This window comes from Giraffa tippelskirchi, chromosome 10, assembly GCF_054371585.1.
Source record: "Giraffa tippelskirchi isolate mGirTip1 chromosome 10, T2T-mGirTip1v1.2.pri, whole genome shotgun sequence".
NCBI classification, from domain to species: Eukaryota; Metazoa; Chordata; class Mammalia; order Artiodactyla; family Giraffidae; genus Giraffa; species Giraffa tippelskirchi.
Window position 1 is genome coordinate 59,377,456 of NC_137284.1, and position 23,706 is coordinate 59,401,161.

The window sequence follows — 23,706 nt, forward strand, 5'->3', positions numbered from 1 at the left end:
GCATTTTCCCTCCCCAGACATTCTCTCTTCTCTTTCATGCCTCCATTCACTCAATAAATTTAAAGGATTACCAATCTGCCTCAAATCATGCGAGGTCCTGTAGTCACAGGGGTGAATAAGACAGGCTAGGTCCCAGCTCTCATGCGACTCACCTTATAGAGAAGAGACCATGATGATTTAAGGTGGAAGCTTATGTGTTATGGAATCTGTCCTATGTACTGTAAGAGCTTTAACAGTATCCTTGGCCTCTATCCACTAGGTACCAATAGAACACTCCACACCTTGTTAATTGTTATGACCTTAATTACTTTAAATACAAATTATGATAAATGTCACTTACCTCTACACATGTTATACCATTTCCCTGGAAAGGGTTTTCCTTCCTTTTCTGCCTGATCAATTTCTCTAAGAGTCAGTTCCCACATTCCCTTTTCCTGCTCAAACTTCCCAAGTAGAATCAGTTACTTTGTGCTCTTTGATCCTCCTTATCACCCCCCTTAGACCTTGTTAATATGTTGTTCACTGAATAAATGCAGTGAAGTAATAAATGCAGTAAAATATCTCTATTTTCATGAGATAATGTCTTACTTTCTCCAGTTATAAAGTAGTCCCTCCCTGTGAGCAGACCACCCCTACTTCAAATTTTAGTAAACAAGGGATTTCAGTTGATATGGACTGAGTTTTGTATACTTATCCCCAACCACAAGAATGTTAGTTCCAATATTTAAGAATTATGAGTTACTCCTGTTGGGGATAATTAGAAAAAGGAGAAATTGGGTGTCGGGACTGAAAAAGTAAAGTAAAGCAGATGGCATGGCAGTCACAGAGGTTTTTGCCTAGAGGCTTTAGGAAAGAAGGTACTCTGAGGAAACATAAAGCAGTACCTTAAAATGGTACTCCTTCAACTGCAAAGAGGAGGAAGTGATCTCTGTGTATGAAGGGCCTGGTGGCATGTGCTGTGGAGAGCTATCTCTGGGACCCACAATGCAAGAGTCAACAATTCGAAATCATGAAATCTGAAAGGCCTCACACATTTGGATGCAGAAATAGACATGGGGCAGTGGGGGATGGGGAATATCCTTTCATATGCATATTATCTTCAGCAAAGCAAAGCAAAGCAAAACAAATTTATGGGCATTTCATTGAAATGGCAGAGGAGAAAGACCCTGAGAAATTTCTATTGAGCAAGAGATGGTAAATGGAAAGCAACCGTACCATAACCCTTACTAGTAGTTTAAGATGTGAAAAATGTCACTGATACTCTATTCACTTAGCATGCTGTCTTGATGTTTTAGAAATGATACAAAGCTTTATAATGGCTTGCCTTTAACCTTATTGTCCCCCTAAAATCTTAAATACTTCAACAGAAATATCTCCTTCCCCTCACAACGGGGGAGGATCCACTCTATTTGTAATGTTTCCCGAGACTGGAATCTATAGTTTATCCCTTTATCCCTGTATCTGCACCTGGCACATAACTGAAACTCTATCACTGATTATTGAGGATGCAATCCAAAACAAGATGTGGTTGGTAAAACCTATCCTCTTCTCTCAGATGGAGATTCTAAGAGAAAAGCGGAGACTGGGAGCAGGCATGACAGCAGTGGACTCAGCTGCAGGCAATAGCTGGAAATTGGGAGCCGGGGGAAAAAGCACAGCCAGGAATGCCAACAGCGAGGGGAAGGAATGCAGGTGTTGCAACAGGTGCTAAAACAGAGCCACGTGGAAGCAGAGCCAGGCAAGCAGGTTTGCCACAGTAACAGACATGAACGTGGAAACAGTTCTGAAGTTCAGGGGCAAGACTCCTGTCTCCAGGGTGTCGGGAAAGGTCAGGTTGCCAAGATCCTAGCCCAAGCCCAGTTTCCAACGTTGCATCTTGCATGGAAAATAGGTTTGGTTTTTTTTTTGAGAGATTTGTCATTTTTTTTCTTCTTTCTAACTTTAAACTTTTTATTTTGTATTGGGGTATAGCTGATTAACAATGTCACGGTAGTTTCAGGTGAACAGTGAAGGTATACATATATACAGGTATATGTGTGTATATGTACACACACATTCTCCCCCAAACTCCACTCCCATCCAAGTTGGCACACAACATTGAGTAGGGTTCCATGTGCTATACAATAGATCCTTGTTGACTATCCATTTTGAATACAGCAGTGTGTACATGGCCTTCCCAAGCATAGACAACAGGTTTGTTGAGTGAATGAATGCACGAATGAGTGAATGGAGTGAATAAAGCCAACTAGAGGGGAAATCAGGCGCAAGAACACAAGATAAAAAGAGATGTTCTTAGAATGGGCTTACCATGTAGACTGGGTTTCAGATACATGAAGCCAGCTAAAAGAAGAGTGCCATAGAGTCAAATCCAATGAATGGTAGTTAGAAAATGTTAGAAATGGAGCTTCTTCAATTCATCATGTGTAGGGACAGGGCCTGTTTCCAGAGTCTGGACAGGACTGGCTTTGCAGTTGTGCCTAATTGGCTACCGTTGTAAAATAAGGAACCTGTCAGAAAACCCAGCAGGGACTCACAGGCAAAAACAATGACTTCTGGGATTGTTTTAGCCCAATAAATTGCACATTCTGAAATTCTGAATAGGAAGGTCTATCCTCTTAAATACTCTCGTGGGTGCTTCAGAAGGAAAGTCCATTTTTCAAGGCTGTGGAGTGCCACTTTAACTCAAGTATCAAAGCATGGCATGGGAAAGAGGGAAGAGGAACATATGTCTATGACGTCAATATAGAAATGAAACATTTCAAAACATCACCTGGGCTTTCGGGGGGGTTGCATTTTCTAGAATGAGTAATGGATTTGCAGTAAACCATGAATCTTTCCTGTCTCACCTGAACTATTTAATTACCCAAGGAATTACACCCCAGGTTCACAGACTGGTGAATTCCAAGGTACTATAACAGGAGAAGTTAATTGGTCCAGAAGTGAACTGATGTTACAAACGAAAACTTCATGTTCTAACCATTAGGCCAATCATATTCAGGTTTCTTGAGTTAAGGTAATATATCCTTTAACACAAATTTTTCCACTGTAAATGTTTCCCAGAGAGCCTTAAATAAAGTTTGTAGCAGGAAAAAAAAGGCTAAATACAGTATTCCTTTGAGGTTAACAGGATTTTGAATAAAGAATAATTAACAGTCTTTCAGATACCCATCCTCTTGAACCAAGGAGAATCAAGAAAAGATGCACTGTCAACAGATATATTAGAGAGCAAAAATGGATGTGGTGGAATACAGTATAATAATGCATATATATGGAATTAGAAAGATATGGAATTTAGATAGATGGTAACAATGACCCTGTATGCGAGACAGCAAAAGAGACACAGATATAAAGAACAGACTTTTGGACTCTGTGGGAGAAGGCAAGGGTGGGATGATTTGAGAGAATAGCATTGAAACATGTATATTACCATATGTGAAATAGATCGCCAGTCCAGGTTTGATGCCTGAGACAGGGCGCTCAGGGCCGATGCCCTGCGACAACCCTGAGGGATGGGATGGGGAGAGAGGTGGGAAGGGAGTTCAGGATGGGGGACATCTGTACACCCATGGCTGATTGATGTGAATGTATGGCAAAAACCACTACAATACTGTAAAGTAATTGAGTGAGTGAAGTCACTCAGTCGTGTCCGACTCTTCGTGACCCCTTGGACTGTAGTCTACCAGGTTCCTCCGTCCATGGGATTTTACAGGCAGGAATACTGGAGTGGGTTGCCACTCCCTTCTCCAGAAGATCTTCCTGACCGAGGGATTGAACCCGGGTCTCCCACATTGTAGGCAGACGCTTTACCATCTGAGCCACCAGGCAAGTCATAAAGTAATTAGCCTCCAATTAAAATAAATGAATTAATTTAATTAAAAAAAAAAGGATGTGGTGGAAGCTCTTTGGAATCTGCCTACAATGCAGGAGACCCCAGTTTGATTCTGGGTTGGGAAGATCCCCTGGAGAAGGGAAAGGCTACCCACTTCAGTATTCTGGCCTGGAGAATCCCATGGACCGTATAGTCCATGGGGTCGCAAAATGTTGGACTCGACTGAGCAACTTCCACTTCCCTTAACTGGACTTTCCTACTTTACTATCCTGTCATACTCACATCTGTTCGCTACAATACTAGAACTATCTAATTCAAGTTTAGGGGCTTCCCTAGTGGCTCAGTGGTAAAGAATCCACCTGCCAATGCAGGAGACAGAGGTTCGATCCCTGGGTCGGAAAGATCCCCTGGAAAAGGAAACAGCAACCCACTCCAGTATTCCTGACTGGGAAATTCCATGGACAGAGGAACTTGGTGGGCTACAGTCCATAGGTTCACAAAAGAGTGGGACATGACTTAGCGACTAAACAACAATAACAATTCAAGTTTAACCATAATAGTCACATTCCTCAATACTAAATCACCTGGAGGGCTATTAAAACACAGATTGCTGCTAACCCACATCCCAAATTTCTGCTTTAGTAGATCTGAGATGAGGCATGCAATTTTTCTAACAAGTTCTAAGGTGATGCTAGTATTATTGATCCAGGGACCACACTTTGAGAACCACTAGTCTGGAGAATATTTTTTTCTTTGTTGAGCCTCAATTTATATTCTCTACAATAATAAGTAATGTTCAGATTGTTGTAATGGTTAAATATTGCAAAGTATTCCAGACAAATGCTAGATGTGATTTTAATTTGAAGAAAAGAGCAGGGGACTGTGGATCAGGAGACTCCTGGTTACAGGTCTACCATACGCTAGCCAGTCACATGACCTCTCTAGGCCTGTTTTCTCATTTATAAAATGTGTTAATTCATGCAGCTAAAACTTATGGAACACCCACTGTGTAACTGACATCTGCCAGACATTAGAAACATGGTAGAAAAACAAATCCCTTAATTTGAGAGAGCAGCACTGAAACATGTATACTACCATATGTGAAATAGATGGCCAGGGCAAGCTTGATGCATGAAGCAGGGCACTCAAAGCCGGTGCTCTGGGACAACCCAGCGGGATGGGGTGGGGAGGGAGGTGGGGGGGTGGCGTTCAGGATGGGGAGATACATGTGCACCCATGGGTGATTCATGTCGATGTATGGCAAAAACCACTACAATATTGTAAAGTAATTAGCCTCCAATTAAAATAAATAAATTAATTTAAAAAAAGGAAAAATCCTATTCCACACACTATAATTATGATTATGATTTGGATGATATCTAAATTGTCTTCCAACTGTAAAATTGGGTGGCTTTATTATTTTAAAAAATCAGCTTTTTCCTATTCTTCAATAACTTTGTCCTTCATAAGTCTGACTAAAATAAAAACTTTATAAGCTATCAAGGAGTAATTAAGTGTTACTATCAGGTGAGATGGCTAAAATATAAATATAAAATATTCATATATTATTCAAGTAAATTTCATGTGTTGATTACCACTCTTACCTATTAATAAAAATAAAATTTTATGTCTGTGGATTAAGTGACAAACCATCAGTGAAGAAAACAATTGGAATTTACATTTAGTTCCATATTCTCCAATTCATTTGCATTTTTCAAATGCATATTTCAAGGCATTTGAAAACATACAAGGCAATGGATCCAAGCCCAAGAATGGACGTGACCCATTCTAGCATACCTGGGAAGGCTTAGACAAGTCTTTTCAACTAAATCTCATTTCTTTTTACTTGTAAGCTTGGGAATAATAAAACATACCCCACCAAGATTTAGATAATGATTTTTGGAGTTTTGAGATAATTTATGTAAAATTACGAGCACAGTACTTAACGCACTGTGGTTATAATGTCACATTAACTAGAAGATTATCTATGCAAGTATAGAATTCCAAAGGGCAAAATCAAGTTTAGACTCTATAAAGAGTCTGTCAGTAATACCAATAACTTAATTTGCTATTTTTAAATGAAACATAAATTACATAAATTCTAAATGTGATATCATATATAATTAAGTCTTTATCATTCTTTTTCTGTATGTAATATGTCTCAATTCAACTTAATGGGTGAATCAATCAATTAACAACACCCAGAATCTTCCACTGCAACTGAAATTAAAGTCTCCTTATTTCTTCCAGCCACTAGAAAAGAACTAAAAAATTTGAGTCTGGAAACCAAGACAACCAAAGTCCCAAAAAGCCAGAGTGGACTTTTGGAATGCACCAGCATTATGGTGCTCTTCAACTTAGGGATGGATTTGGAACTAGCTGAAGATTTTGTAATCAACATCATCTCAAAGGAAAAGGTGGGCTTAAAAGCTGAAATTTATGTAGCCTAATATATCCCTCTGAATTACCTGGCTTGGAATAGTCAATAACAAGATGCCACAAAACACCTACAGCCACACAATCTGTGCATTCCAGAATATGAGCTGTGCTTAAGTAAAGAGTGATTATTTCATATTTCTAAACATGAAAAATAGGGCACTGAATCCCAAATGAGTCTCCCAGACTAAACTGGGATTCGAAAACTGTGATAAAAATTGACTCTGTCTACACATTTTAAAGGGATCTCCTGAAAAAAACAACTGATTATTCACTACCAAGTTAAAAAAAAAATCTGCAAGCTCTTAGGTGTTCTTTGCTTCAATACTAAGAAGCAAATAAGGAGGAATACAAAGTCAGAAACCTAAGGAAGGAGAAGAACATTTCAATGGAAGGCTTTGAAAGGGGTCTGGGGACTTCCCTGGTGATCCAGTAATCAAGACTTCACCCTCCAATGCAGGGGTGGGTTCAATCCCTGGTCAGGTAGCTAAGATCCTATGTGCCTCTAGACCGAAACACCAAACTGTAAAACAGAAGCAATATTGCAGCAAATTTAACAAAGACTTTAAAAATGGTCCACACCAAAAAAAAAAAAAAAAACTTTTCAAAAAATAAAATGAGGTTTGTGTCAAGATTTAACATCTGCTTTGATAGTATCATCCTAACACAAAAAATTCTCTTCCACACTAATCCTAACATCACCTTTAACCTATACCCTAGCTCTTTCTCAACTGCTGTTATACTCCTGATATAACATAAATTCTACTCTAGATGTGTTTATTTCCTCATTCTTCCACATTCTCTCAGTAGGATTTCATTCCACTGGAACCACCCTCACCAAGGACACCAGTGATCTCCAATTTGTTAATCTGGTGTCTTTCTAGCCTTACTTGACCTTTCTTGCTCTCCTCCCCCAAACAACCTGTTTCCTTTTCTTCTGTGATGGAGACACAATGCTTTTCTTCCATCTTCTCTGGGTGTTCCTTCTCAGTCACCTGTACAGATTTTCCTCTTCTACTGTTGGCTGCTTACATGCTGGAGCTCTTCAAGCTTTTGTCCTAGGTATTCTTGATGTCAACTTCCATTTGCATGTACAACCTGGGGGATTTCATCCACTCCTGTGACATCAGTAATCTGCTGACTCCCTTATTCATCTGTCTAGGCCATGTACAAGTTTTGGATTTCAGGCCTAAATATCTAACCAACTATGAGACCTATCCACCATTGTGGATAGGACATAATCACTAAAACTGAACACACCCAGACTTGACCTCTTTATCTTCCGCCTCCTTTACTCCAAGCCTTCCCCCTCAAATGTTTCCCTGCTCAATGGGTGGTACCTCCAAGGCAGTCAGTTGCTCAGGCAAGAAATCTCCTGATGCTCCCCAAGTCCTTCTCCCTCACTACCCACAACCGGACATCAGTCTTTTTCTTCTACTCCAAAATGTTTAGAAAGTCTGCCAACTTCTCTCCAACTCTACCAACCCAACCCTAAGCCACCACGATTATCCTTCAGTACTCCTGCAGCCTCCTAACTGGTTTCTTTGTCTCCACTGAGTTCTCTTTCTAATCATTTCCCTACACTGCAGCCACAATCATCTTTCTTAAAAGCACTCTCTAATTACACAAGTTTTCTGCTTAAAATCATCCAAACACTCTCCATAGCATAGTCGAGAAAACACAAACACCAGAACAGCGCTGAAAGAGTGCTTTCTGACCTAGTTCCTGCTGAATCCACCAGTCTCATTTCCAGCTCCTTCCTCTGCTCTCTCTCCCTCCAAAAACCCACTGTGCTGAAAGGCTTCCATTCCTCAGAATTGCCGAATTCGCTAATCCCTCTGTGACTGGATCTCTCCCTCATCTCTTCTGGTCCTATTCATATTTAAGGCTTGAGCTTCTTGCATCCTCCAAGAAGCCCTCTTTGATTTCACCCACCTAAATCTGACACTGGAGAAGACTGAGGGCAGGAGGAGAAGGGGGCAACAGAAGATTGAGATGGATGAGATGGTTGGATGGCATCACTGACTCAATGGACATGAGTTTGAGCAAACTCCCGGAGATAGTGAAGGACAGGGAAGCCTGGCCTGCTGCAGTCCATGGGTGGTAGAGAATCAGACATGACTGAGCAACTGAACAACAACCACCTAAATCTAGATTAGGTGCCGATGTAATCCTCCCATAAAGACTTGGAAGCACCCTGTGCTTCCCCATCACAGTAGTCCCTACACTCGTCTCTTAATCTCCAACAGATGTCATGGTCCCTGAGGGCAGTGACCGTGTTCTGTACCCACCAGTTAGCACAATGCCTGGTTCCAGTACTAAACAGTATTTCAGTAAATACTCCTCTGGTCCTAGGTAAATAACCAAATGTTCCAATTGATAAGATGTAGGGCAGGAATCTCCATGTCTTCCAAACGTCACAGAGAGAAGTCGGCCCTCAAACCTCTTCAGCTACCACCTTAATGATCAGCTTAATACCTTCTTAGCAAAAGACCATCCTACCTAGAAATAGAATAAGATAGTGTAGTATTGGTGCTTTCCACAGAGTGGATCCTCAGAAATGTTCGAAAGGCAATGTCAGTTTGAAGCTCGATCAAAGGAAAGAAAGGAATAAAAGCATAAGACAGCATGGTCTTATCAGGCTGTTCTACATTTTTTTGCATGTTTTTAAAATTATTTTTTAATTGGAAGAAAATTGCTTTATAATGTTGTGTTGGTGTCTGCCATACAACAGGATCAGCTGTGATTATACATCTACCACCTCCCTCCATTCCCTGCTTCCTACCCTTCTAGGTCTGCTCTGCATTTTTTTAAATCAGTGGGTCTCTTGACCCTTCTCTTGCCAAACTTTATGGTGTGGCCCGGTTTGTAAACTGAGAGTTGTAGGGAGCTGAAGTGATCATCTTATATTCAATGGAGAACAATTTAGGAATAGGAACCCAAGTGTTAACTGCCTAACAGCAAAATTTAGAGATCTTTAATATCTAGCTCCTTTCTTCTTTCTCTCCCCTCCTCTGCTCTCTGCCTCTACCCTGCTTTACTCTCTTACTCTTTTTTTCCCTCCTACTGGGTCTCCAATCCCTCCACCCAGTCACCTAGGCTTCCCTTTCACTCACCCACATCATCACAGCCATCCCCAAGACACTCAGTTTAGGCTTTGGGTCAGTTTTCTCCCCATTACCCCCTGCTCCCCGCCCCCGTTCATTCACAAAGATTCTCACTTCGTTTGGAGGCACAAAATAGTTAATAGAGATCTATTTAGATTATAAATCCGTTTAGATTACAAATGCTTACATTTGTAAGCATTAAAGAACTCCTCCAAAAAAACAAACACTTAATTAACTATATTCCTCACTAAGTGGCAAGAAAGAGAAGGTCAAAATAGTGTGTAAAAACTGCTGGAACAAAAATGTCTCCCACTTTAAAAATTCAGTTTTCTCCATTCTCATTGTTTCCTCTGGATCCAGGGCCTCCCACCAAAAACGGCTGACGGCTGACGACTGCCAGCTTCAAACTCTGCCACATCAACAGGGAGGGAGCCGGGCAGCGTTAGCTATTTGCATCAGGTTCCAGGAATGCTTTTCTAGTTATCAGTTTACTCTGCAGAGAGATTTTTCCTTTAGTTTATAAACGTGTGCTTGAATTTCTTGAATTCTCCAAAACTTGCTGAGAATGTTGTTATGCTAAAAGGTAAATTATAATCACATTTCCCAAACAGTTACTGCAATTTCAAAAAGTCTTCTAAAGTTCTTAGAGGAAGCAACTAGTTTAAGAAAAGTTTGTTTTATAGCAGCTGCTGAAAGAGTTAACTTAGGCAGAAATTCTTCCTTATAGTAGTGGGGTGGAGGAAGGAGAGAAGAGATGGGGGAAAGAAAGGAAAAAAGATTAGAAAGGAACTACCGCCTACTCATTTCTGTTTGGTGGAGACAGAATTGACCTAAAGATGCCCCCTTTGTGCTACCTTCTGGGAGAGAATGGTTGTCTCACTGGGGGTACTGAGCAAGCAGGGACGCAGCCCCAGACCAATGGCCTTTCCTCCGGGCCTGAAATGACATCTCAAAAGGGCTGGGGAAAGGGCCATCTGCTGACGTTGACGGCACTCAGTATTCTGGATTCTCAAGAGTTCCGGTGTCTCACTTCCAGTGCTTCGGGGTCAAGGTCCCAGCTCCTCCTTTCCCTGGTGGGAGAAGGGGGTTGGGTGTGGCGGAGAGATCTAACATCCACACCGGTGGAAGCTTTGCTTGAGGTGTTACCAGAGCAGACAGTCTATATCCCAAACTCAAATTAGAAGTCCCTCTAGATGGCCTAGGCTTTTTCTCCAAGGTGTGGAGAGGAGCTGGGAGGTGCTTGGGCATTTCCTGTTCAGAGTGGGGTCAGTGAATGGGCAGAGAGGGGAAGAGGGACGGGGTGGGTTTGGGGGACTCTGAGTTTGGGCTTCGGATGGAGCTGGTAAATCCAGACAAGGAGTCTGTGGAGAAGAGGAGGGGGAGACTGGAACCTGAAAGGGAGAGGGTGGACTTTCCATGCAACCTCAGGAAGATACTGCGAGTGAGAGAGGAGTCCAGGTCGGTCAGTTACAATCACTTTGCAGGGTCAGATAATCCCCAAAGCCTCGGTTTAAGATCAGCCTCAGCTAAGGGTGGCCAGGAGGTCTAGGATTTCTCTTATGACTTGGTCGATCTGGTCTGCTGGCAAAGCCCATCCTCCCCGGAGCGGGAGGCCACGCTGCCACTAGTGCGCATCTCTCCCTTTCCAACAGTGGGTCTCCTCGGGACCCCAAGTCCACCCTCCAACAGACGGAACCCCCCTCTCATCCTTTCCGGGAGCCAGAAGAGAGAGGGAGAGTTACTTCTGAAAAAGTGGGCGCACACACGCCCCAGAGTTGGAGAAAAGCGGGGCGGGGGTGAGGGGCAGGATGGAGGAGGCGGAAGGAGGGCGGCCTCCGGCTGCGCCACGCTGTCGGACCCGTTCCGGGTCCTCTGCCCCCTGGGCCCTCCACCCTGCCGGTGGCCCGCAGGGCACAAGGTAGGCTGGGCTGGACAGCTCCCGCTTTGATCTCTGGGCTCCCATCCCTTCTCCAGCTGCCGGGCTGCCCCGGAGAGCTGCAAACTCTGCCCACGTCGGTGTCAGCAGAGCCCTCCGACGTGTCCATAAGTGTTTCCAAACTTGGAAAGGGCGGGGGGTTGGGGGAGGGAGGAAGGCCCGGGGGGGGGGGGATGGGGAGGGCGGAGGTATGCAGACAGCGAGTCAGAGTTTCCCCTTGAAAGCCTCAAAAGTGTCCACGTCCTCAAAAAGAATGGAACCAATTTAAGAAGCCAGCCCCGTGGCCACGTCCCTCCCCCCGCTGCGCTCCCTCCTCGGCGCCCCCGCAGTCTCCTCCCAGCTGTGGCTGCCCGGGCCCCCAGCCCCAGCCCTCCCATTGGTGGAAGCGCTTTTGGAGGCACCCTCGGGCCGGAGAAACTTGGGCCGTATAAATAGGGCAGATCCGGGCTTTATTATTTTAGCACCAAGGCGGCAGGAGGTTTCGGCTAAGTTGGAGGTACTGGCCACGACTGCATGCCTGCGCCCGCCAGGTGATACCTCCGCCGGTGACCCAGGGGCTCTGCGACACAAGGAGTCTGCATGTCTGAGTGGTAGACATGCTCAGCTTTGTGGATACGCGGACTTTGTTGCTGCTTGCAGTAACTTCGTGCCTAGCAACATGCCAATGTAAGTGCCTTCAGCTTGTTTCGGGCAGTCTGGGGAAGAGGTTAGAGGGATGGGCAGGAAAACCTGGTCTGAAATGGAAAACCTCGCCAAGTTCCAGGTACAGCTAGGAGGGCAGGCTCTCTGGCATGTGGAGAAACGCTGGCATATAGGAGAAATGCGGAAAATACTGTAGAAATGAAAATCAAAAGAGGCTCTCGACTCTCGCCAAAAGTTAGGGAACTTTTCTCTTAACTCGGAGTGAGGCTGTGAACTTCATCTGGATCCCCCAGTTAGTGAAGCTCAAAAGAAACAGAGAATCTGTTTCTTTAAGGATGAGATGTTATCTGACATAACCAAGGAAGACAAAGGCCTCCACCTAAAAGGCCCCATAACTGCACTGATGCCCACCTCTGTGAAACCTGAGGCCTGGTTTAGAAAACCTTTTAATTAAGTTATTTAAAAACGAAACAAAACAAAACTCACGCCCTAAAGACTTTTCTTTTCTGGGTGTTTTAAGACTGGTCTGGATGATGGTGACCATGAGGCGCCCTCTGGAGGGAGGACAAGGAGAGCACAGGGGACCAGGGCTTTAGGCTCATGGAATCCCCATTTAAAGACTCCACAGGGTTATACGGAGAATGTCTGCATTTCTCGTTGAACCCAATCCCAGAAGCTAGTCAGTGTTTCCCGGCATGGAAAATAGATACTTTCTGAAATGTAATTAGCTTCTCATTTCGTTACCTGATCATGGAAATGGTAACATTATTTAGCTAAAATCTGCCCTGTCTTTTGTTGAGCCTGAGCGTTATCTCTTTAACATGTTCCCAGTGACAGGCATTCTGGATTTAGCAAGCTAGGAAATCATCAACACAGATCTGAGTCTCAAGAGACCCAGGTTTTTCCCATGACTCTGCCAATAATTTATCATGTGATGGTGGGCAAGTCAAACTGAGCCTTTTCTAAAACACAGGATAGAAATTGGATGGACTCCAAGGCTGCTTTCCAGCTGTAGGTTTTATGACCAGATTGGGTATCTGGCCACACCCAACACTCTAAAACTTGGCTCCACCCATATGCCACGGTGTCTACCATTGCATCATTACTGATGCATTTGTGGGTGTGTTTTCTCCCTTCATCCACTTTTAGTATACATATTGTGAATACTAAGAAATAATTGCATTGAACAAATTCACAGGACCAGGTTCATTTTTTTATGAGATCTGAGGGTGGTGGAGGAAAAGGGACCTCTCCTAAAGATGAAAATAGACCTAGGGAAGTTTGAAGGTACAAAGGACAATTCAACTTCTGATCAATATCCAACCCCAGTCTGAATAAAAGTTACCCAACACACATTCTTCAAAATGGCTCAGTCTGAATAATTAGAAGGCAAATTTCCAAAACCATGAGGACTTCCGTTAATCAAGCCCAGGCATAATTATTCTTCCTACTGATGAACACAATGAAGTAAACATATCATTTTCCTAATTTAAAAGTAATTCTCATAAATTGCCCTTAAATGTCAGGGCTGGATGTGGTCCACCCTCCTGAATTGTGACTGCTACAACAGATGTTCTTACTCCAAATGACACACTTCTTGGCCACCTAATTAAAGCAATTTTGGGGGTGATTCATTTTGTTGCCAGCTTGGCCACATTTATATCCTGCATTAGCCTGTAATTTTTATACTGTAGGAGTGGAATTCAGTCTTTAAGGACTTACAGCAATTATGGCAAAGGGGGAGAATACTACTTTGGTGTATTTTTCCCATTATTTTTCTAGATCTTTAATGCAGTTTTTCCATTTATACAGAGCAATTATTTCTCAGGGCCAAAAGTGATATGTTGGTAAAATGACCTTACCTAATTCAAGTGAACCTATTTAAAGCAAAACTTCAGATGTCCAAATGAATCCATTTTCATGGTGACTAATTCACAAATTAGGCCTTTTGAAAAAGGACATTAAGAATGGTACAAACACTGTAATGTTAATGTTATATAAAAAAACAAAATCTGCTTTAGGTAATGTAGTTTCCTAAATCTCCCCCCTTTTAAATTTCTAAGTATCAAAAATTATCTAAACTACAAATTATTCCTCATCAATCTACTGGTTTTGCTCACATTCAGTGAGTCATTGTGCAATTTACCATCATAATTACTAAACATTGTAAGTATCCTTTAGACACATTAATGTTTCACAGCATTTATAAAATAGTAAATAATTAACAATTTAATTCAAAAAATTTACATATTAATATTTAAAACAAATGGTCCTGTTGATCCCTGCCATAATTTTGACCTGCATAATTTCCAAGTCATTAGAATATTCTTAATAAAAAATACAACTGGTCCTTTAATTAGGTAAGTCAGTTTTATAGACAAGTATACCCATTTGTTAATCACTGCTGGTGATCAGTGAAATAATACTAATAATTATTTCTTTTTTTCCCCTTTTTTCTATAGCCTTACAAGAGGTGAGTAAAATTATTTTTAGAATTTTTTATTTTAGACTTTGATTGCCTTGGCCACAGTAGTCGTCTCTGGGGAAGGAAAAGGAAGCTGTATTGGTATTGACCAACCTGAATTTCCAAAAAAATCAAGAGTTAAGGTAGTCCAACCTTTCTGGTTGCCTTAGAAAGTACCCACCCCGGTTTCCAAAATGGGCGGGGCTACTGAATAAGGCCACCCTAAAACCTACACCCATAAGAAAAGAAGAATAAAGAATTCAGTGGAAGGTTGGGTGTTAGCACCAGCTTCCTCGGAGCTAGACTTCATTGAGCTAGAGAATTTTGTCACTCCCTGGAGTCATCTGCAAGATTATTATGAGCAAATTCTTAGCTCATGAACTAAATTTGAGGTATAATTATAGATAAGTATATATCTGAGATCTGTACATATTTTTTATTGGTAAAATGTAAATTGTACTTTGAAATATTAAGATAATAGTAATGTGCAGTATGTATAATTTGTAAGTATATTTGTATACTACATGGAAATGGGAGCCATTTTAAACTTTATACAATTTTCCTCGTAATAATCTTTTACTTATTCTCTTCTAGGCAACTTCAAGAAAGGTAAGAATCCAATACTTCTCTGTATCTGAAATGATCAGAGATAACTTAGAGTTTAACTAAACTTATGGTACACTACAGAAGGAAAATACCTTGTCAAGATTTTATGCATATGAATATGCATTAGCTAAACCATAAAATGAAGTAGCTTTGATATGTAAGATAACAAAGCTTTATTATTTTCCAGAGTCATCTCTAATTATGTTTATATTATACAACTGGTGACTTACATACTAAAGGAAAAGAAAAGATTTATTTTTGTTCTAGAGATGAACTGAGTATTATGTTAATTATAGGTAGTAGACAAAAGTTTATTTTAAAGAGCTTTGACTATATAAATATGCTATTATTGATGTTACAAAATGATGATTTTATCCACAGAAATTATCTTTCTAAAAATAGTGGTTATAATATTGGTCCTAATGCTGGAGACTATAGCCTCCAATCTCCCAGTGTAAAACAAAATTACATGTAATTATAATAAAAACAAAATACTTTTATCTATTGTATTGTGCTATTTGTATAGCTACTATATAATAACATTATGGTTAGATCAGCCTCCTGACTAATCATTATCAAGAATGCTTTGCTCATTCACTGGAAATTGCTTAGACATTTATTATTGTTCTGTTTGTATCTTCCTTATAGGGCCCAAGTGGAGATAGAGGACCACGCGGAGAAAGGGTGTGTAATTTTTGAACTATTAAAGGGTTTTGGCCCATATTTTAATAACTACATATTAGAAACTACAGGAGTCTGACAGTTTATAAAAATATTATGTATCCAAATAATTGCCTACCTTTTAAGCAGATAATGCCTTACAGAAAGTGAATGAGCATTATTCTATATAATCAATATTATTTTTAGGTCAAGATTATCCTTTAAGAAAGCAGACCTATTATAGACAGCCATATTCTTTGCATGGTCTATCTTTCTTTGTTTTAAGCTGACAGGTCCAACACATACCTAAGGGAGATGTACCTACCCACTACAATATGACCCTTCCCTTTTCAACACGCTTTGTTTACTTTTCAAGTAAGATCTCTTATAGGCTGAATATAATAGTGACCCAGCAGTCAACAACATGTTTCTGTTTACATTAATAAATGTGTAAGTTAGGCTTGCATTTTATTCATGGTGTTCTTAGATCTCCTTGCTATATTTATGCGGTATGTGTAATCATGTGGTTTTTCACTATATGACACTTTCATCAATGTATAAATACCCATACCTTGTATCCATTGAGAAGTGCAGACTTAAATGTATTCCACTCAAGCAATTTATTACAGGTAGGATTATGTCAGTAAATTACTTTAACAATATAAATAGTATTAATGGCAGGAAAACTGCAGGATTTTCTGCACTGTGATAAAATGACTATTAATTATCATATCGATTCATCTACTTTTCACACATAACATACTAAAATAATTGAGTAAATTCATCAATCAGAAATTGACAGTCAGTATACATAGTATATCACTGTGCACTGTTAACCATATGAATTTATAGCTATGAGTTGTAGCTTTATTTGAATACTAGAGCTCCTTTATGATTCAATATCAAATGGCTGACATAGTCCTCTTCCAAGAGGAACTATCCTGTCTGTGTCTTTTTTGGACACCAGCTACTAAACCTCCTTCTAAAACAGACCCATGTCAATAGTGACAAATGTGGCATTTTAAACTTCCACACCACTTGTACCTTCTGACCAACTTCTGAACTTATCATATGGATTCTGAGGTCTCCTTTTTGAAGTACAGGTCCCATGGAGTCTGTCTAACCCTGGCATAATTCACTTTTTACATCACAGGGTCCACCAGGCCCACCAGGCAGAGATGGTGATGACGGCATCCCAGGCCCTCCTGGTCCACCTGGCCCTCCTGGTCCCCCTGGTCTTGGCGGGGTAAGATGTCTTTAAGTACCGTTAACTTCAGCTTCTTATACCTGTATTGGAAGAAGACTCATTGGGGAATTTATTTTTAGTAGTTTTGAGGGAGAGTCTGCTATTTGGATATTAGTATAGTATTTTATTTCATTTCTTTGGTTTCTTCATTCAAGATTCTGCTTTGCCACATCTCTTTGTGAGCCCTTGTCAATTACAGGACAGGTCTTTGTGTTCACTGAAGGTAGCTGCAGCCCTCGCGACCATTATTTAATTTGGGAATTTAATATCTTTTATCAACAGGGCACAAATAAGAGGTGTTGCATTATTTAAAAGTTTGATTAGATTGAATTATAGATGAAATCCCTGATCTTAAGCAATTTCACAAACATCCTACTCTTTTTATTCTCCTTGGCTTGAAGTCTGCAGAACTAACATTCAAAGCAGTTTTGGGTTTAATTTGCTTGAAACTAATTTGAGAAAAGTACATTTCCCTTTTTCATTAATATCTTCTTTTAGCTTTATGCTTTAACAATGGTATGAGCGCCAAATGGCCTCACTGCAGGAAGGAAAACATATTTGCTTAATTGGTTAGAGCTATGAATCAGAAGCCTGATTCTAATACCCAACTATATGCCAGTAAAATAAGACCTTTCTCTCCCAAAGATCTTATTATGATTGCTTATCTACTGAGTGCATTAAAAAGCACCTTCTTTAATAGATCTACCACTATAAGAGAGATCTTTAACAGTAAAGCTATTACTGTGAACTATTTTTTAAAAGTTTAATCTTCCAAGGGGCATTTTAATTTAATTTTCCTCTAAACTTGAATACTCTTTATACTCTTTTTGAAACTACAGCAAGAAAAAGATCCCTTAGTCGTTTTGTATAGTTCTGGAGGAACAGGGCAACAGGTGGAAATGCAAGTTGTCCTCTTGGTTTCTGTTTAATTTATCAGGGACTCTCACTGACTTTTAAAGTTTAGAAAGCTGTCTTCCTCAATGTACAGGTAGGGGGTGGGGATTGAAATGAGAGGGTTAACAGGGCAGGAAAATTTTCAAAATAAAGTAGGGAAGCTGCCTATTTCAAACTAGGGGTGACCCCAAATTTTAAATTCTTGAATTTTTTTAGGAATTTAGCTCAGTAGGGAAGGCTAAATTAAGAATGATGTAAAAAAAATACTGCTCCCTTTTAAACATCAACAGAAAAATCTTTAGAAAGTAAAATGAGAAAAATGAACTATATGGCCAATAGTTATTTTTATATATTTTTTTCTTTTTCTCCCATCTAGAACTTTGCTGCTCAGTTTGATGCAAAAGGAGGTGGCCCTGGACCAATGGTATGTTTATCTGTAATTTTTATCTTAGCCAAAAAATTACTAAATAGGGAATTTACTTTATTTTTAAAGTTCTCGTAGCCATTTATTTAGCTACCTAGGTTAATAGTACTCAGATCAGATAAAAGCAGTAGCTCTTTTTGTATTCAAATCTACAAAAATCTAAGCCTAACTAAGGGGGTTCCATTTTCTCTACAAACATGCCTCCTTATGATAGATCAGATATTTATTTCCAAGAAATAATCTCTGGACATAGTAACCATAATTTAGGCAAATCAATTTAATTTAGAAGAGCAATCACTGTGATTAACTTTTTTATGCCCTTTAATATTGCATAGAATTTTAAGCAACCGATAGAGACCCAGAACTATTAAGTTCTATGAACTTGCTGGAAAGGATCAGCAAGTTCTAGTCTAGTCCATTCATTTTCTGTGTGTGTGTGTGTTAGTCACTCAGGCCTGTCTGACTCTTTGTGACTGAATGGACTGGGGCCCACCAGGCTCCTCTGTCCATGGAATTCTCCAGACAAGATTATTCAAGTGGGTTGCCATTCCCTTCTCCAGGGGATCTTTCCAATCCAGGGATCGAACCTGGGTCTCCCACATTGCAGGTAGATTCTTTACCATCTGATCCACTGAGGAAGCTCATTTTCTATTTAGAGAGTTTAAGGTCTTTCCCAAGGACATACATGTGGTTAATGACAGAATGTCAGGCAAGATGTCTGATATTCAGCATCATGGCTTATGTATCTAGTACTTGAATAAAACATTACTTCATTCAACAAGTATTTACCACTTATCTTCGATAAGACCCAAACTCTATTATGCCTTTGAGATACAAGCAGTGAATGTGACAGATTCTCACCATCTCTCAAGGAATTAATAACACAGGAAATGTTTCTTTTTATCCATTTTGATAAAATATTCTTTTTAAAGTCTGATTAATTATAAATCAGTATAGGAAAGAATATGACTATGGTGATAAAAGTCTATCTTTTACAAGAAAACCTTCTCACAAGCATGAGTGAGTTTTGTTAGGGAAAAAAGACTGATAAGAAAATGCAAAACATATACTAGTACATATAAAATAGAGGAGAAAATTGCTACAAGTAAAAATATTAAGTTGATTAAACACTGCAGTTTAGTACATACCCACACATAATTTAGTGATTTTTTAATTAATTATTTGCAAACAAAAGTATTTATCTGCCCAAAGTTAAGATAGTCCTTAAAATATAAATTTTACCTGGACAATGTATGCAGTGCTCTGTCTTCAAAAGATGTTCTGCTGGAGCTAATGGTCCGCAATAAGCTAATACACTGTAAGAGCAAGACAATATTTTCTGTAAATTAAAACTCTCACTTGAGAAGTAATATGCCTTTAATTGATGACTTCCAATTTCCTGATTTTGCTGGTAATTTAAAGCATTCATAGCTGAAATGAGGAAGTAGAGATTTTCTCTTGGCTTTGTTTATATTAGATATTTGAAATTAGCCATTTCAGCTAATGCTGGACATTAAAAGCAGTACCTATATCTCAAGAAGAAGCTAAAAAAAAAAGTAACTCATTAATTAAAAAAAAAAAACAAAAACACCTACATAAGTCTGGAAAGTTAATATGGATTTCAGATTCCCCTGACTTCGGAACATCTTTCTGGTGGGCAGAAAGCGTTATGTTTTACTTTTAAATATCAGTGAAATATAATTTAAGCTTGCACATTGACAGGCATTCACAGACATATGTAATTAACAGATATGTGTTTCACAAACAGGCAAGATAGGCAGCAATAAAGCATTAAAATAAATTTCCATGTTGGAAAATCAATAACTATAAAACCCCAAAGGGTTCTTCTCTGAATTAATGAGTAATCATCCTCCACCCAACAGCCTCCGCAAAATAAACTACCTTTTATGTAAATGAAATTGTTGCAAATACATGGAAAAAATGAATAAATATAATTAAAAATTCATGTTGTCAAGGAAAATTATTTTTTAATGTACCCCTGAAAATATTATTTTGATTGAATAGTGACAGTTTTTCTTTTAACGTGGAAGCAATTTCTAAAACCAAAAAAAAAATAATTCTTATAATTAAAATGATGTGCTTTTAATAAAATCCGTATTATTTCACTCTGGGCATTATACAGTGGGGCAGACTTGACTGCAGAATCCCCATAGACAGATTACCTGAGGCTTATTTGTGCAATATTTTCAGCATTGGAGGCATGGCCCCTACAGAAGAAATTGCACGGGCCTTGCAAAGGGGGCTCACAGGGTGTATGCAGCTCCCAAACCAGCAGCACTTGGTTTGACTCTGTGTGCTGCTGTGTGTGCTACAGAGTGAAGAACCAAGCGGAGAACAGTCTGCTGCCATGTGGGCCAATAATAGTAACGTATGATAGATTCTTCCAGTAGGATGTTTCAATACTATTTTATTTTTCCTTCACCCCTTACTACATCCACTTTTGTTTGACATTTTCAGCAGCCACCAACAGCCTTTCATGGAGCAATAAGATTATAACAAAGATTATAACCTAAGATTATTAAACAAAAGATTATAACCTCCCTCTAATCATTAAGAAAGACTTTCGATCCTTTGCAATTTACGCCCCTTGTGGCAATAAAAATACCATTTTCTTAGCTAGGTATGATATGAGGAGATGACATATGATCCAGGAAATCCAGATGGAAATGCTTCATTGGCTGAATGCACGGTAGTTGCATATTCTGTACCATGCAAAGACTGAGTCACTTCATTTCATTGGAAGAATCTCAGTATGCCCAACTGCACACGAATTTAACGAACCGGTGGCCACGCCATCTAACCAAGTTGTGGTCTGGGTTAGGAGAAAAGGTGAAAGCAAAGGCAGAGAAACAGTGGAAGAAACTTGGGTCAGTAAATGCTTCCTTAGGGGGGACAAAAACTTATGAAACCAGGACAGTTCTGTTCATCGGTCCATCACAGACTGTGGCACTGCTGTGCGAGTCTTGTCTAACCCACCCTGAGGCCCTGATGACTTGCCAGTGCTAACTGTGTCTGTCCTCCTCACAGGGGCTGATGGGACCTCGGGGCCCTCCTGGAGCCTCTGGAGCCCCTGTAAGTACCGGGAGCCTGTACTCTCTCTTATGGAAAGAAGACAGAGAATTAAATAAAGGCTTGGAGTGTGACTTACTGTGTTTCTCTTAGGGCCCTCAAGGTTTCCAGGGACCTCCTGGTGAGCCTGGTGAACCTGGTCAGACTGTGAGTACTTTTCCCCCTGTGTGATAAGTATTTTTTTTTCCAGAGGTTTATTAATATAGCATTAACAAAATGAGGGGTCTTCTGTTTTCCTAGGGTCCTGCTGGTGGTCGTGGCCCACCTGGCCCTCCTGGCAAGGCTGGTGAGGATGTAAGTATTTACTCTTAAGCATTTCCAAGTGTGCCATGTAAATACTCCTGCCTCAGATAGAATTTCTAGATTCAAATGAAGGATTCTGCCAAAAGCTGAATATGCCTGATGTAATTCTCCCCAGATGGAAAATAATGTTTTAATGAAATAATGATTAATTTTCTTGTATTTAAGGAAATATCATTGTTAATTAGATATGTATCTGGATCCACATTTTTATATGATGCTTTTTTCCCCCTATTGTAAAAACCAAGATGTCCCCACTTTCATCTGATAGTTTACTAAGGAAAGGTTTACCCTATGGTGCTTTGATATTTTAGGGTCACCCTGGAAAACCTGGACGACCTGGTGAGAGAGGAGTTGTTGGACCACAGGTAAGATTTTTTTTTTATAACAGCATATAGTCCAAACATCAGCGGTATCTCAGGTATAAAATAGTTGCTAAAACTAGAATCAGACTAAGTGGCGACATAGATGTCATACTTATGACATTCACTGGGGGCATCCAACAAATAAAGGAGCCTAGTTAAGAACACATACAGTTTTTATTAATGCTAATAATGTAACATTAATGACAGTAAGCATATTGTAAACAACTAAATTGTGGGTTCTAAGAGTATCAAATTATAGCATCTTAATCACCTCTCTGTGCTTACACATATGCTAGTCTGATTCCAAGCTTGGACTTTGATAAGAAGAAACACTTTGGAGGGAAGAAATCAGGATATCAGGATCTTTTTATTTAGGACAAAAATGTCATCTGTGTTTCTTTTTAGGGTGCTCGTGGTTTTCCTGGAACTCCTGGACTCCCTGGCTTCAAGGGCATTAGGGTGAGCACCTTCTTTACCCACAAAAGAGAAAATGTTGATGACTTTTAGCAAACACCTCAGGTACCTTTAAACTCCTGGATAACACATATTGGTTCCAAATTCCTGGAATTTGCCCAAATGGAGATAGAGTTAAAGAGTAAGGTGGCCAGAAAGTAAAGTGGAATGTAGCTTTTTTTTTCAGTCTGTTCATAGCTTCCAAGAAATGAGGATCCTACAGAGAAAACTGTATAAAATGGGTGCAACTTAAGAGGTATTTAAAGCCGTCTGAAGATCATAAAATTATTAATGATGGAAAGTACTTGAGAGAGCATCTAGTTCTTTATGCTTCTCTTTCAAGTGAGGGAGGTTTAGTGACTTCCTAGGGCAACAGAGGGAGTTTGTCAGGGGCTGGGGCACTGGGACTTCATAGTCTACTGGAGCAGTCGCAAGATTCTTAGAGAAACAGTCACTGCAAAGATAAAAGCTGTTTGAGTTGACCAATTACTGTAATGGAATAGCATTTTAATAATGAGGTTTTGCCTTTCAGGGTCACAACGGTCTGGATGGATTGAAGGGACAGCCTGGTGCTCCAGGTGTAAAGGTAAATACTAAATCAGAAGTCCTGTTTTTAAAACGATTGTAATTTCTTATCACCATCAAAAAAAAAATGTTTTATTGAAGGCTACTCATATTCTGAAGCATATCTGATTTCCTCCTCAATACTTTAAATCCCTCAGTGGTCAGGACTATGGGATTCTGTAACAAAGGGCCAATTATTAATAATATTCATTTAATTTAATACCTATTAAACTACTGAGATAAAATAATGTCAATAGTTTCTTCCTCCATTTCCTTTCCTCCTGTAATTTCATTTGCTCTCTGCAGCCAAAACAAAAGTAAATAAACATATAATCAGATATTAGAACACTGTGTTATTTTAAACTGTAAATTCCCCTTTGCCATGCACTAATTAGATAGGAACATTCATGTCACAATACACTTTTCAACCTCTTTCCTGTGATTTATCTGTGCACCCTCAAAAAAATTTTAATTAGGTAATTAAAGTCTCAGAAGTGTGTTATCTCTTGGCTGGGCTCTTCTCTGACAGCGTTTTCAACTATAAAATGTTCTCTCTCCTATTAAGGAGATAATGTGATATTAAAGTGAATACCAACGTAATTACAAATTAATGAGTAACGAATACTAGTGGGACCAGGAATGAACATGAATATGGAGAATATGTTCTAACTTTGCAGCTGCCACACAAAT

The 23,706-nt window shown here is 39.8% G+C and overlaps 1 protein-coding gene and 1 long non-coding RNA gene across 7 annotated transcripts in view; one reads left to right on the forward strand and one right to left on the reverse strand.

The window, feature by feature from the left end:
• LOC145522662 (uncharacterized) overlaps nucleotides 1-23,706 on the reverse strand; it is a 60,844-nt gene that overhangs the window by 31,057 nt on the left and 6,081 nt on the right. The window contains exon 2 of the long non-coding RNA XR_014066086.1: nucleotides 19,487-19,560. This is a non-coding gene — a long non-coding RNA (uncharacterized LOC145522662). The remainder of the gene's footprint in view (nucleotides 1-19,486; nucleotides 19,561-23,706) is intronic.
• Nucleotides 11,768-23,706, forward strand: part of COL1A2 (collagen type I alpha 2 chain) — a 36,900-nt gene continuing 24,961 nt past the window's right edge. Inside the window, exons 1-12 of one of the 6 annotated variants that reach the window (XM_081531471.1) lie at nucleotides 11,768-11,974; nucleotides 14,413-14,423; nucleotides 15,009-15,023; nucleotides 15,669-15,704; nucleotides 16,834-16,926; nucleotides 18,197-18,244; nucleotides 21,293-21,337; nucleotides 21,428-21,481; nucleotides 21,575-21,628; nucleotides 21,949-22,002; nucleotides 22,405-22,458; nucleotides 22,985-23,038. In XM_081531471.1, coding sequence (XP_081387597.1) covers nucleotides 11,905-11,974; nucleotides 14,413-14,423; nucleotides 15,009-15,023; nucleotides 15,669-15,704; nucleotides 16,834-16,926; nucleotides 18,197-18,244; nucleotides 21,293-21,337; nucleotides 21,428-21,481; nucleotides 21,575-21,628; nucleotides 21,949-22,002; nucleotides 22,405-22,458; nucleotides 22,985-23,038 — 588 coding nt within the window. In that variant the 5' untranslated portion in view covers nucleotides 11,768-11,904. Of the gene's footprint in view, nucleotides 12,002-14,412; nucleotides 14,424-15,008; nucleotides 15,024-15,632; nucleotides 15,705-16,833; nucleotides 16,927-18,196; nucleotides 18,245-21,292; nucleotides 21,338-21,427; nucleotides 21,482-21,574; nucleotides 21,629-21,948; nucleotides 22,003-22,404; nucleotides 22,459-22,984; nucleotides 23,039-23,706 lie in introns of all 6 variants that reach the window. The other 5 variants (XM_081531474.1, XM_081531475.1, XM_081531470.1 and 2 more) reach the window with 5 other exon arrangements.